We start from the raw sequence: 15332 nt of genomic DNA, 5'->3' as shown, positions 1-15332 counted from the left end.
GTCATTTTTATGCGATTTTTTTTTTTTTTTTTTTTTATGGTGGCAGGCAGCATGTCACATGTCTACACACATAAAGGTATTTTCTCACAGGTCAACCATTAACTTTGGATTTCTGCACCTATTGACCAACTCCACGAGAACGTGAAGAATGTCATTTATAACCGTGAGGCTTTCCTGTAAGATATCTGGTCACAGACCAGCATCTGGGGGGTAAAGAGTAGTTTGTTGCAGAGACTGTAGTTTAAGGTACCAGCGAGCTGACTTTAATTTGTTGTCATTGTGTAGAACAGACCAAAGTTACCCCTGCATGCATTTAAAAAAAAAAATTTTTTTTACCTTGCATGTGCTGTAATGGGACCAAAGTGAAGTCATCCTCTGGTATTAATTTCAGTAAATGTCATATTAACTGTAGTTTGTGGATTTGCTTGTGAAACGGACAAACGTAAAAAGGAAAATCTGTCTTGATTTGTGGTTCCCTCGCGGCCCCCCCCAAATGCTTATAACCCCTGCTGCTGCTAAACAAAAGCACACGTCATTATCAGAGAGATTATAACCCAGGTCTGGTGATCCTGTGACACACACACACACACACACACACACACACACAAACACAAAGGCAACAAACCCGTCCTGATCGTTAAATATAACATTCAGTGCAAGAGTGCAGACAGGAAGTGTGTGTGTTTGTGAGTCAGTGGAGGCACTAGTGTGTAATGGCTGCTCTGGGGCTGCTGTGCCTGTGAGACACATGTTCATACACATTTTCAGCCATGTCATCTGCACAGCTGGGCCACTGATCTATGGTTGGACGGCCGGATACTGTGCTCATGAGGGTATAAAACATTTCACCCGTGCTGGGACAATTGTGTGTGTCTGTATGCGTTTGGCCTCAAATGTGAGTGTTATTTTATGTCAAGCCTCTAGTGAGGCTTAGTAAACGGATGTATCTACAGGTGGCTGATGAATGGACAGAATTTAACAGAGTGCACTTTAGAGGTTTAGAAGATTCAGGGTGGCCTGATTTAAGATAGTTTACTTTTACATCTCACAGATAAAAACTGTTTTAGACTCCATATTGCAGTTGCAAATTAAATGAATACAATAAAGGCCTAAAATGACACGGGCTTAAAAGGCTGTAAAATAAATTACAGCAGCTTTGATGAACTGAAACATTATAAAAGGTGGAATTGGCTTCATTCATGGACTGGAAGCAATGCCAGACAGCAATCTCAGAAGCTCCAGTCATTTTTTTTGCCCTCTCTCTGCACATTTAGATTACATTGTTTAGGCTAATCAGTCAACAGGTTTAACTCATTTAATTTGGCCTCACTAGACACATTAATATTCATGTCCCCTGAAGGAAAACAAACATGGACTCTCTTGTGTGTTTTCATTCTTATGTGTATCAAGTTTATAATTTTGGGGGGTTTTACTTTGCATTCTAATAAAGAAGTGATAAACACTAAAAGCTGTTCTAGTCCATGTGAAACCTCAGCCACCAGCCTGTTATCCAGTGGGAGAGAGCTCTGTAACCCTGAGTTTGAGATTGTCCCTTCACTCAGCCAGAAATAAGGAGATTTGCTTGGATTAGGGGGGGGAAGGAGATCTCATTAAGCTGCAGGTAAATGTCAACTCTCAGCAGAAGTCACTTGTTGATTGGGCACACCACTAAGGCCATTTTGACGGGACCATTTCCTCTCTCCTACAGATACTGAATGCAAATTGTTGTAAAAATATCCTCTTCCGTTTCATGTGTTAAGAGATTAATGTTGTTGCATTGTAACATTTGAAATAACCTATTGCCTAAAGAAGTTGTATCATCTATAAATTAAGATCCTGTATGAATATGAAACATGCATGAAGTGCTCTATAATGGAATCGGGCTACAGAAATGTAAGCATCCTAAAAGCACATTTCACGATTAACTTTTATAGACTTTCTCCTGTTGTACTTGATTAAGCAGCTCTTCCTTAACTTTAATAATGTGGGATTAAGACGAATAAGAAAGCACAACCCCGACGGAGTATGTTTAAAAATGAAAAACAGTGACATGCTTTTGAATTTGTCTGCTTTTTCCAGCCATTCAGGATGATGAGAGGCTGTCGGCGGAGGAGATGGATGAGAGGAGGCGACAGAATATTGCCTACGAGTACCTCTGTCACCTGGAGGAGGCCAAACGGTAAGATGGGATGGAAAGAAGGATAAAACCTTGAAGTAAAGAGGAGCTTAATGGAACAGGCTGATAAAGTACAACCACTTTTCTTTACATTGGTCGCTCTGTCACCACTCGTAGACTGTAGGCATTATGTTGGGTGTGTTCTTGCGGCAATCGTTAGGTTTGTTTAATTTGTTATGTGGAACAGTTTTGTGTGTTTAATGAATATTGTTGCAGGGAGTGGTTGAGAATAAAGTGATGGCGAGAAACTAAAGGCTATATGATACACAAGGGAACAAAGCAGCATCTGTTTAAACAGTGTTTGTTGTAGTGTGAAGCTGTAATCACAGAATAAGGCAGAATCAGCATGCACACGAGATGATGACACGAAGCTGTGAGCATTCATGAGAGCGTGTGCAATTAAGTCGGAGGGAGGTGCTGACATGGTGGAAAGAGTGGATCTATCCACCACAGAGTCTTTGATAGCTGAGATAAGCATTCAAAAAAAAAAAAAAAAAAATCTCTGATTGACACGAGACTTTTTTAGGTTAGACAGCATACATGTAATGAAGAGTTTCGGCGAATAGCCAGAGCAAAACTAAAACTAAACCACTTCCTGTCTTCTCCACGAGGGCGTTCATCTCAACAGGAAGTGTGATCACACCTCTTTTATCTGGTTTTGTGACAGCCTTATCCAATTGCACAGATCATTTCCCGAGGTTAATGCTTCAATCCACTGCAGTGCGCTGTAGCCTTTTGGTGATTCAACAACCAGGCTGCTGCTTTGAACACTCTTTGTATGGATGTGTGCAGTCTCCTTTATACTAGCATTTCTCCCAGATTATTGTTTGACAACTGGACTTGCACTTTGACTCAGTAAAGACTGTGACCTAGCCTACATTATCTGCTTATGTCACAGGATAGTTAGGTTTTACAAGGGCAGGTAGGCTAAACTGAGCACAGATTCAGGTATCCATAATAATCAGGCCACGCCTTGATTATGACACCTGTGATTTTGATGCCAGTGGAAGGCTATGTGAACTGCACAGACTGTTCAGAGAAATTATTCTTTAGTTACACACAACGGTAAACCTCAAAATGACCACGTTTCATTCTCTCACTTTCACTCTCTCGCTGTCTGTTATTTCATCCCAAAGCTACAGATATTCTGTCACTCCTCTCAGTGGAACCTCTATTCGGTGAAACGTGTCAAATTAGATTAGGATTAAGACAGGTCTCTAATAAAGTTGTAAACCACGGAGAGCATGGGATTACGTTCTGGTCTCTGGAGTCAGGACTCGGCAGAAACAAGTACACCTCGGTTATGATCTTTAAGGACACGGTTTCATTATGCACTTTTTTAACTTTGGTAAAAAAAAAGGAAATTGCTAATTCAACCCATAACTCCAGAATATGAATGTATTTAAATAGTTTCTAGCCTTTCATGTGGAAAACAAAATATTGAATTAACCAGCAGACCAACTGCAACATAAATTAAATGTTCTGTATCAAAATGACCTCATTAAAATAGTTTTTTTGCTTTTGTAATTGTTGGCCTAACAATATTATTAATTAAACGATGAAGTTTAAATAGAAAGTGAGATTTTTTTTTTTGTATTCTAGATGGTATGAGGATTGTCTTTCGTTGTTTAGCTCATAAATAAAATGCATGCAGTTTTCAGCAGGGAACGTGTTTAAATATCAGTGGCTGTGTTTGGCAACGCCGGGCTCATTGGCTGTAGATGCTTTGATTTATAATAGTAGGAAAAACACAGGTGTTACCAATAACAATAATGATGGCCCTGTTCCATTCAAAGGTCCCAGTATGTCATGACGGTGACCCAGCATGCTCAACATCAGGACCCAGAAACCGAAGAAGCTACAATTCATCATTATTATATTTAAACGCATCTTTCCTACATGTGACATGTCTAATTGGACACACGTTTTAGTTTTAGTTCCCAGTCCAGTTTACCTTTGGATCCCTTGTTTCATTGACCGCCATCTATGCCATCTGTAAAAAATGGAACACTCATTCAATACTTTGCAGTGAAGTGGCACTAACACAACAAAACAAAACCAAAAACAGCCAGCAGGTTAAAAATAAAATGTCCTCACTGTAAACTTGTGGTCTAGATAGAAGCATCTTTAAAAAATAAATACACTCTCTTTTCTTCTAGTGCTTGATGACAATGTAATTGTGCATGCAGAAAAATTATTTTGCTGACCTGATTTGCTGCTATTATATGATGAACTTGCATGTTTAATTTGTTCAAATCAGTAATTATTAAGTTCACCAAGGAGGATATGTTTTCAGTGTGGTTTGTTTATCTCTTTAGCTTGATTACGGAAAAACTGCCCACCTGATTTTCATAAACCTAGAGGGAAATTGTAGCGTGTACCAAGAAAGAACCCATTACATTTTGGAGTGAATCTAAATCACAGGTCCGATCCACGAATCATTTTTTTTCACTTTCAGTAACATTGCAAGATCGGCATACATCTTAATGTCCAGTATATAGTAGTAAAGTTCAATAGTGACAAAACAAACAACTTTAGAAATGCGACAACTCTGTATCACAATCCACATGCACAGGCACCAGTAATCCTCTTAGATTCACATGCACTTTCTCAAACATAATACAGCAAGCAGTTGTTATGGAGCACTTGGGGACAAGGGTTTCATAGAGGAGAACCAGAACTGGTACAACAGTGGACATGTGAGACTTCAGCTAGGAATGAGCATGTTGATATCATTCTAATAATTTGGGAACTATCTCCAGACATATATATAGTACAGTATAGTGGATGAAGTTTCAGATTTGCATATCAAAGATTGGACTATTGGCCTCCGTGAAGGTATGTGGTCCTCACTCTCTCGTAATAATCTGTGCAATTCCAGTTTTACAGTAGATATCTTATTGTTCAATCCCCTAGATCTTCAACTTCTATCAACTGACAGCAGTTGACAGTTGATAGACACACCCTCCTCTGAATCTCTCTCTCTCTCTCTCACACACACACACACACACACACACACACACACACACACACACACACACACACACACACACACACACACACACACACACACACACACACACACACACACACACACACACACACACACACACACAGATTACAAACAAGAGTTTATGCAAAAATACCATCTCATGACCAGCATGACTAAAGGATGTGACGCAAGCTTCCAAAAGACACTCTGTGTACACAGACTAGTATAGCTGAAAGCAAAGGAGGTTAGTTTACTAATAATGTGTTGAGGAGGGATAAACTTATGCTCTGGAGTCCAGAAAGCTGTATTTTGTTCAGCACAGTTGGTAACAGTTTGGACAATGACAGGAAGGCCTTCTTTGGAGGTTTGTAAACAGGAGTACTCGCCTGTCCTGCTTCAGGAGACTAGTTCTCCCTTCATTGTTTTAAGTACAGGAAGTAAAGTTTCACTGGAGAACTATGGAATCCATGCAGGATGTTGTCTGACTATGTTTTCATGCACCAAACAAATGTGTTTGTTCTTTGTAAACTTGACTATCATCTCCGCTGGTCTCCATTAATATGCATCTTCTATTAAAGATATAAAGATTCAGTAATTTGTTTGGGTCCTGATCTACATCACTGCTTTGCCTGAGCTGACCTCGGGCACAAAGCTTTGCTGTGTTGGTTTGGCTGTGTAAGTTTCATAGTCTGTTAGCACCAGTTGGCTTTTATTGACAGTCAATGTTGTGCGGTTGCCAAAGGTTAACTTGTATTGATTCAACAATCATATGTTTGATACCAAGCCAAAACAATTCCTGCATACCATCAGTGAAGATCACCGGTATTAAGAAAGAAGGATGTGCCTGGTGACAATAATCATACAGATATGGGCTGAGAAAATCACTCTCACTGATATTGATCGCTGACCATTACTTGTGTAGGGAGAAATGGTATATTACAAAATATTCTCCTGGAAGAGGTCACTTACTTTACATGCTAATATTAAAACTCTTAAATACTTCTACTGAGCAAAAACAGCGGCTGTCTTTGCTCTCCATTTTTTTTTTTTTAAACACTCTTCTTGCATAATTCACAGCATTGCTTGATATCATTGATTATGTGAATGCTTTATTGCCTCAAGGTGCATAACCTACACACTCCAGTGGGTTTGTGTTGAGAGTGTATAGTGTGTTATGGATGTCCTTAATGTGCTGACGCATATTTTGCCAGATTGGGTAGTTTGTGCACCCACACGGCCTTAATTAACCTAAACAAGGTGTCTTTTGCTTCATGTGGGAGGGAGTGCTCTCTTGCTATCGCTAAGGCTGACAGGAGGCAGGCGTTGCTGGAATGAAACCTATAAATGAAACATAAGCAAGTTAGATGACTGAAAGGCATACTGTCTTTTTGGCAAATGATAAATTCAGTTGTAGGTTGTTGAGCTACAAGGGAACAACTTGTACATAAATTCTGTTTTTAGTTTCTAACAAGCAGGGGAGAGGTGTATCTGTAGCAGTAAATATGGTGTCACTTGTAGGCTGTAAGATAATGTGTAACAGACTTTTAGACCATGATCATTCACTGTGCTCACAAATCATTCACTGGTTCTTTGGCATGGGTTTTTCCAAATTTCTCTGGGAATAGTCTGGCAGAGACTTCGGCCCTGAAGTCACTGTTAAACCTTTTGAAAGGGAAATTACGTCAGTTTAAAAAGAGGTCAACATAATTTAACATAAAGTGAATATTCTCTCCTCACTTTCTAGTTTTTATCTTTTGCAAATACCACTGTGGTCAAGCTGAAATGATAAAAGACTTTTTGGGTTTTATGATTACACATTAGCTAACTTGATCACCGATTGATCACCTCTCATTGCCTATTTGACAAGTAAGCTCAAAGCACAGAGTGCCAATGTGTCCGCAGCCCCCTTCCTAAAGCATGCTGGGCTCAGTGTGGGTGCAACACGCTGCAGCAACGCTCGGTTCCCTCGCACCTACAGACAAAAACCTTCTGTTTAACACAATGTTATGTTAACCCAAACTTTTGTTTAATAGTTATTTTGTTGACCATCACACAAATGTATCTTAATTATTACATTTATCATTACACTGATCATATAGTTTCTATGGATTTCATTATGATATATAGTATATTTATATGTTCTTGTTTCACTGTCTTTAATTTTTGCTCTGATCAGAAAGGGCAGCAGGTGTAGGAAAAACCAATATTGACATGTTGACAACATGCAGGCATTCAGCCACCGAATATCTCTGCCTTGCACCTTGTAGATATCAGATTGCAGGGTAGACAGGCTGGGAACCATAACAATGTTGTCGAGAGGTTAATAAACTGAGCACCAATTGAATGTTGTATGACTTAAATGAGTTCAGCTCCTATTGCATATTCCTAAGGCTGTTCTCATCCTTAGATGAATCTCTGCTGGTTAAACAACAGTTTGAGATAATGTTATCCACTTCTCTGTTTTATTCCACTAACGTAGTTGCTTAGAATTTGTAATAAATCCCTCAAAAGTGGGTTTCTCGTTATGTTGTTTGGTCGATCAATAACATAGGATAGATATGCTCATAAACATCCTCTGCTTCATCTGATATTTGTGTATTTTTTTAGATGGATGGAGGCCTGCTTAGAGGAGGACTTGCCCCCTACCACAGAACTTGAGGAGGGACTCAGGAATGGTGTATACCTTGGCAAACTTGCCAATTTTTTTGCCCCGAAAATGGTGTCTGAGAAAAGGATCTATGACAGAGATCAGGCCCGATATAAGGTAAATCTTCTCTTCTTCCACTGACCTTCCATAGGTAAGGTCATAGTTGTACTATATGTGGATTTTCCAGATTGCATCATAGCAGACAGGGAAGACTGTTCACAGATCTTTCAGGCACTTCCTGAAAAACATGGCAGGCGAGTGTTCGGGGATCAATGTAACATGCGGCTGCTACAGTAAACTACGATGTCTGAGTAAGATGTTTAGTTTGACTTAAAGCATGATATTGTTTCTCTTTAAACAGTCCTTTTCAAACTAGTCCACGAGGTTTTTATCTGTCAGACCAGCTCACCTGTTGCATGTGATTTAAGATCTATAATGCTGCACTATTTGTGAACATTGCGTCTTTGTGATTCCTCATGAATATGTGGCTACATTTCTGTCTCTGCTCCTACGTTCATCTTCAGAGCAAAGGGCTGCACTTCAGACACACTGACAACACGGTGCAGTGGCTCAGAGCCATGGAGTCAGTGGGCCTCCCCAAGGTAAGGGCCACGGACACCTGCTCCCTGTTTAACAAGCATGCCGATGAACATAGACATTATACAGACCCATTTTAGTTCAGTTTTCACAAGCATCACAGCTTCAGATACTCAGCTTTTTCGTACAACCCCACGCGGACACTGTGTTAAATGTAAATAAAAACAAGATGCAATAATTTGCAAATCTTATGAACCCATATTTAATTTCAAATGGACCAAAGATAACATCAAATGTTGAAATCGAAAAGTTGTATTGTTTTATGTAAAATGGGCTTATTTTGAATTTGATGGCAGCAACACGTCTCAAAAAAGTTGGGACAGGGGCAACTAATGACTGGAAAAGTTGAGTAAAGATTAAAAAAACACCTGACTGAACATCTCACAACTAATAAGGTTAGTTGGCAACAGATCAGTAACATTTTTTTGTATAAAAAGAGCATTTCACAGAGGCCGAGTCTCTCAGCAGTGAAGATGCTGAGAGGTTCATCACTGAAGAAAGACTGTGTGGGAAAATAGTGCAACAATCTAAGAATAATGTTTCTCAATGTAAAATTGCAAAGAATCTGTGGACAAACGGGAACAATCTGAAGTCCAAGGACAGTGCTGATGAAAGAGGGCCATGATTTCTAATTAATGTGATAGTTTACTCATTAACAGACATTCATGTAATATCAGGTTCCAAACTACATGATTCCAGCAAACTTGTTTTTATGAAGAAAGACTTATTAGAAGTTGAGATTTATTGAGTTGTTTCTTTGCTCAGATTTATTTGGGATATGTTTTTTTTCTTTTTTCCTTGCACTGTAAAGCTTTATATAGTAAGTTGTTTCACGACGTCTCAACATCCCATTTGGGCTGGAAATTTATATATGTGTGCGTGTGATGCAAAAGAAAAACAATCCAGCCAGGGAGATCCTATTTAAGTGATGCACTGTACTATAACACATGGACCTGGGAGACCCTGGCTCTTTAATGTTTACATCGGCTTAAAGTTTATACATATTCATAGTAAAAGGTACAATTTGTAGCGACATTATAGCGCATACACACATTTCATATATGAAACTGTAATGAGGGTGTGTCAGTTCTGACAGAGCAGTATTAACCTCATTACATCATTTATGAGATGACACAAAGGACTTCACTGAGGCGTATCCTGGAAATGAACATGAGCTAAAGTTGATACCCTCTTTGGGATCACTCTCTGTAGGAATTTAATTGGCAGATTTTTATGCATAGCCTTTTTTGTTCATTCTGATAATGTAACCTTACCTGTAGCTTTTTCTATCCCACAACGCCATGTTTTTCTACAAAGCTGTGATGTTAAGTGCCTCATTTAGGTGTCACATGATTGACATAATTTTAGAGATACGTAAGATTGGACCAAATGACATGTGATATATTTATTAGTAAAGGTTATTCAAAGTTGTAAACGTTAGGGAAATATCTGTAAAATGCCTGTTGGGAGCAAAAAACAACAACTTGGAAAACCAAATACTGTGAGCAGTCATAAACGAGCAGCAGCGCAACAGTAAAATATAATGACGTCACTAAAATAGCCCTCCAGTAAAAAATACTTTTTATGAACACTGAGTGTTTTAGAGATTATGTTAAAGATTGGTGTTGGAAATTATTAGGTTGAGAAAGGTAATATTTATTTCACTGTTGTTGCCAGAATTTTATTTTATTGTACAGGTGTTTCTATTAGTATGTTCCACACTCACAACCAAACATCTACAGGTTAAAATGTCCAAAAACCCTGCTGTTATGAATAGTGTGGTGCTCTTAAGTTACAGCAGAAAAAATGAGTGTCAAGATGCTGATAAAAGAAGAGTAATACTTGCTGTGATTTCTGCTTTCAGATATTCTATCCTGAAACAACAGATGTGTACGATCGCAAAAACATGCCCAAGGTGGTTTACTGCATACACGCATTGAGGTAAGACTGACAGGATCCCAAAAACACTGTGAATTTTCACTTTACTATTTTTCACTTCTGACAGCAAAATTGCTCGTTCATTTCTATTATCTTCTGTTCGTGCAGTGGCGGGGCACCCTGTGAGTTTTTCCTGAAGGTGCCACACCTGAACACTGAATGTGATTTTACTTTCAGGATAGAAATATAAACCAGTGGAATAAATTGGTTTTGTTAGATGACCTGAAGGCCAAGTGCTGGTGTCTCGTAGTAAGAATAAAACTGAGTCATTTTGGGCAGATCAGATTCAGCAGGAATGTTGTTACTGACGTTTGCTCACCATCTAATTCAGATTCCTTTCACCCAATGGTGATGGCAGACAATGACAAACACATAGGTTTGACTTGGACATGTAGTGATTATTTTGTCATCCACACAGAATTTGAGGCCAGCTCCTTTGTGCAATGACAGATGTATAAAACTGCTTACACTGTGTGTGTGTGTGTGTGTGTGTGTGTGTGTGTGTGTGTGTGTGTGTGTGTGTGTGTGTGTGTGTGTGTGTGTGTGTGTGTGTGTGTGTGTGTAGGTAAGCCTCTAATTTGTATGACAAAAGCAGAAATAGTACTTGGTAAATGATATGAAACAGAAACTGGAAAACATTTTCTATATAGAGTGAGTGAGTACTTCTTGTCAAACATAGAGTTTTTATGTTTTGTGCATTTAGTTACAAGCAATATTCTGCAAGTTGACATACTGTAAGGACTTGAACTGCCCATTTTGAAAAAAAACTTTATTTATGGGCTGATTATGAACTAAATTAACAGTTTTTCAAACAGTCATGCTGAAGTTTGTTTGAAAACAAACTTGATGATTATGACCACTCTAAGCACACTGCTTCTGCAAACTTCAGTTGAATTAATCTTGTTGTTACAGAGCTCAATTTGTTACCAACAGTTTTAGCATGAAGAAAAAAACCTTGCAGTTTCAAGTTTGTGACAACATTTTCAATAAAACATGCTGGTCTTACTGTCACATGGGTGACTCGAGCATTACTTTTGGCTCTTGCTTACTCCATTGAGATGACTTTGAATGAACTGGAGGGTGAATGTTATCTGTCTCACTAGTCTCGTAAGCCAAAGTTAGACTTAGGGAGTGGTTATGTGAGCCGTCTGGATTGTTTTCTCTGTTGTAGTGTTTTGGGCAGGTCCTTAGAGAATTGCTTTCCTTCCCTCCTTGTGCACACACGTGCTCTTCCTTCCTGCGATTCCAGCTCAAGTCCCACAAGGTCCCAGTGAATATTTCGCTTCACTGGGTACAAACACATGGAGGCAAAGCAGTAGATGCTTCTGCACATTCGAGGTGGTTGAAAGGTGTAAAGAAATGCGCTGTAACTGGGAAAGATTGTAGCTTAAAAGTACACTTTGAAACTACTCTTCAAGATGTGAGGTTTAACTTGTTGTCCAAAAGTAAAGATGACACACTGAAAATAAGTAGGTGGGGTAATCCACAATCTGGAGAGAGACAGTTGCTCCAAGCATGTCAGTTGATAGTCTATAACCTCCGGCTTGTACTCAGCCTCCTTCATTAGCCTCAGTCAGCTGTGTTTGTATCGCAGACTGAATCAGCTGCCTGCATGTTAAAACATTAGCCTTTGTATAAGCAGATTTTAAATGGTTGTTTGAAGCCCCTGTGTCCCAAGGACAGAGTGCATCTTGTGTTTACACACGCTGTGACCAAAGGGCAGAACAACCAGCACCTACTACAACTCCTCTGGTCAGAACTTTGCTGCTGTCAGACCGGCCTTATATATCTATAATTCATTACCACTTATCGGGTACCTGTGGGAGGATGAAAGTTTTATGAAGTTTCCAGCCACCTGCTTGTTGAATTCATTGCAAGGTGGTGGACTGAGACAACCGGCTGCTGTCAGGTTGTAATCTGAGCCAATACTACCCCCCTGTGGTGAAAGTCTGACACCACGAAGGGGGTAGGAATCAGAAGCGACCACAATCTTGAGAGGAAGAATAAATGTGTGGAGTTTCATTCTCATGATATCAGACTGTTGATCTGCTGTAGGTTTCATACTTCTCACTACTTCCTTCTTTTTTGTGTGTATAAATCTTAACGCCTTGTGTGGTTTATTTCAGTTTATACTTGTACAAACTGGGAATTGCACCACAGATCCAGGACCTACTGGGGAAAGTGGCCTTTACAGGTAACAACCATGTAAATCAGCTTTTCTTGAAACCAAAGTGTGACACAAAAGGCATATCAAATTTAAACAACAGAAGAAACAGTGAAGTTATTATTAAATGATATCAAAGTGAAGGATCCTCTGGGCATTTTTAAATACTAATTACGTTTTTCTGAGTAAGGCTCGAGGCTTTCAACAGTGTTTCCATTATTCTAGAAAAGGTTTTGATTTTGTCCCCGTTTGAATTGACTTTAATTAAAACTTTGTTAAAAATGTGTTCCTACTTTTTTTTTAAATTTACAGTATCTTATGTTTCTTCTTAAGAGCTTGAGCACATATTTATGAAACGTGTATGTTTCTCCAAACTGCTGGCAACCACCACATAATTTTAGACAGAGAAGCAAAAGCATTAACTAAACTACTACGTAAACAAACTGTTTGGAAAAAGTCCATCAATCACTCAAAATATTTAATTCCAGTCAAGACTCAACAGTGTACTCACCATCAATCCTAAAAAAAAAAAAGAATACTCCCAGCCCGTCCAGGCATAATGTATATTTAACAGTAAAGAAAAACAATGTGCGAAATTTGAAATGAAGTACAGAAAAAGTTAATGCATGAAAAATATTTCACACCATTTCATCAGTTATTTGTCATACGCACGGTTTCCTACATGCATCTGCATATTGTTCTCAGCAACTTGGAGGCTCTTTCTTTCCTATGTCTAAAAAAATTAACAACAGATTTTACACGTGTTTTGAGAATCATGATTTTTATTTGATTGTAACAAAACCACAAAGAAAAGCTGTAAAATAAATAGTATTTTCTGTACTATATTTTACTGTGCTGTACTCTATATCACCACTTTTCCCTGTTATTAATGTACTGCATAATATCGATCCTCCAGAGGAAGAGATCAGCAACATGAGGAGTGAACTCGACAAGTATGGCATTCAGATGCCTGCTTTCAGTAAAATTGGAGGTATCCTGGCCAATGAGCTCTCAGTGGATGAAGCTGCCTGTGAGTCCTGTGACCTTTCTAACTTGATTTCTGCTGATGTTTTTGACACAAACTTTCAAGATGGAGAGTTAGTATCGGATGCAGTCAAGTGGTTTTGTGTTGTTTCCTAATGTTTGCACACAATCCTATTTTAGTGCACGCTGCTGTGATTGCCATCAATGAAGCCGTTGACAGGGGTCAGGCATCTGTGACGATGGGAGCCCTGAACAATCCTAACGCGATGTTGAGGAACATACATGGAGCTCTGGCCCAAGACTACCAGGACACACTGAGCCATGCCAAGGCTCGTAAGCAGGACCAGTCGTCGGGGAGGGTAAGAAGCCGAACAAACTCTTCAGGGACCCCTTGGGGCTGTTGCTTTGTTAGCAGCTGAACAAGAAGTTGTAAGGTTTTAAACTGCAGCTGCGAGCTTCAGTACATCTGATTGCTGTGTCAAAAAAGAAGCATAGGTTCAGCTGAACTGCAGTAAAACTGCTGAACGTTGACGTCATGGGACGCACTGAGAGTAGGATTGTTATCATTTCATCTGTGTTGTTACTGATGTCTGCAATATTTCCACTGTTGTTTAAAACCAGATCATCGATCTTGACAGTAAACTGAGGACATGACACTATTTTTCTTTTAAACTTAACAGTTTACTACTTGAAGTAATATTGTTCTAAATATTTCAGTCACGCATATCAAGACACACTTGTTGCTTTGGCCCCTTTAGCCTACTTTACTATCAGTAATCTGACAAATATGCAGTATTAGGTTACAGAACAAATGGGTGGAAACGTGATTATTTGTTATTTGTAAACAAAAAGCAATAATTTGTAAATCACATAAACCAATATTTTATTGCAGATAGACTAAAGACAACATATCAAATGTTAAAACTTAGAATTTTTGTTTTGTTTTATGAAGAATATATATACTTATTTTGAATTTGATACCAACAACAGGTCTCAAAAAAGTTGGTACAGGGGCATGTTTACCACTGTTTTGCGTCACTTCTTTTTTACAACACTCTAAACGTTGCGGAACTGAGAAGATCAGTTTCTGGAGTTTTGGAAGTCAAATGTTGTCCTACTATTGCCTAAAATATAATCTCGGCTGCTCAACAGTTCAGGTTCTCCTTTGTTATATTTTTTATTATAATAATCCACCAAATATTATAAATTGGAGACTGGTCTGGACTGCCGGCAGACCAGTTTAGTACCTGGACTCTTCTACCAGAGAGCCATGTTGTCATAACACGTGCAGAATGCAGTTTGGCCCAGAGAAGGTGGCGCTGCTTCTGAATCATGTTTATACGTGGTTTCTTCAGTGCAAGGTAGAGTTTAAACCTGCATTTGTGGCTGCAACGATGAACTGTGTTCGCGGACAACGATTTTCAGAAGTTTTTCTTACTCCAGACAATGATTTCCACTGCAACATCATGTCTGTTTTTAATGCAGTGCTGCCTGAGGGCCTGAAGATCATGACCATCCAATAATGATTTTCAGCCTTGTCCCATGTGTACAGAGATTTCTCCGGATTCTCTGAATCTTTTAATGATTTTATGAACCGCAGATTACGAAATCCACAGATTCTTTGCAATTTTCCGTTGAGGAACATTATTCTTAATTTTTTTGCACTATTTTTCCACAGTCAGTGATGAACCTCTCATCATCTTCACTGCTGAGAGACTCGGCCTCTCTGAAATGCTCTTTTTATACTTAAAAATTGTACTGATCTGTTGCCAATTAACCTAATTAATTGTGAGATGTTCAATCCGGTGTTTTTTTTTTTTTTTCATCTTTACGC

The 15332-nt window shown here is 38.9% G+C and overlaps 1 protein-coding gene across 2 annotated transcripts in view; it reads left to right on the top strand.

Moving 5' to 3' along the window:
* The window catches only part of iqgap2 (IQ motif containing GTPase activating protein 2), a 34493-nt gene that overhangs the window by 653 nt on the left and 18508 nt on the right, over window positions 1-15332 (top strand). For both annotated transcript variants that reach the window (XM_069709554.1, XM_069709553.1), the window contains exons 2-8: window positions 2080-2179; window positions 7776-7932; window positions 8340-8417; window positions 10277-10353; window positions 12477-12544; window positions 13431-13544; window positions 13679-13857. In XM_069709554.1, coding sequence (XP_069565655.1) covers window positions 2080-2179; window positions 7776-7932; window positions 8340-8417; window positions 10277-10353; window positions 12477-12544; window positions 13431-13544; window positions 13679-13857 — 773 coding nt within the window. The remainder of the gene's footprint in view (window positions 1-2079; window positions 2180-7775; window positions 7933-8339; window positions 8418-10276; window positions 10354-12476; window positions 12545-13430; window positions 13545-13678; window positions 13858-15332) is intronic.

Source organism: Brachyistius frenatus, unplaced genomic scaffold (genome assembly GCF_029030835.1).
Source record: "Brachyistius frenatus isolate BFR_SWC_R1_liver_20210118 unplaced genomic scaffold, ASM2903083v1 Contig_83, whole genome shotgun sequence".
Classification (NCBI taxonomy): domain Eukaryota; kingdom Metazoa; phylum Chordata; class Actinopteri; family Embiotocidae; genus Brachyistius; species Brachyistius frenatus.
This window is presented reverse-complemented; position numbering and strand designations above follow the sequence as displayed.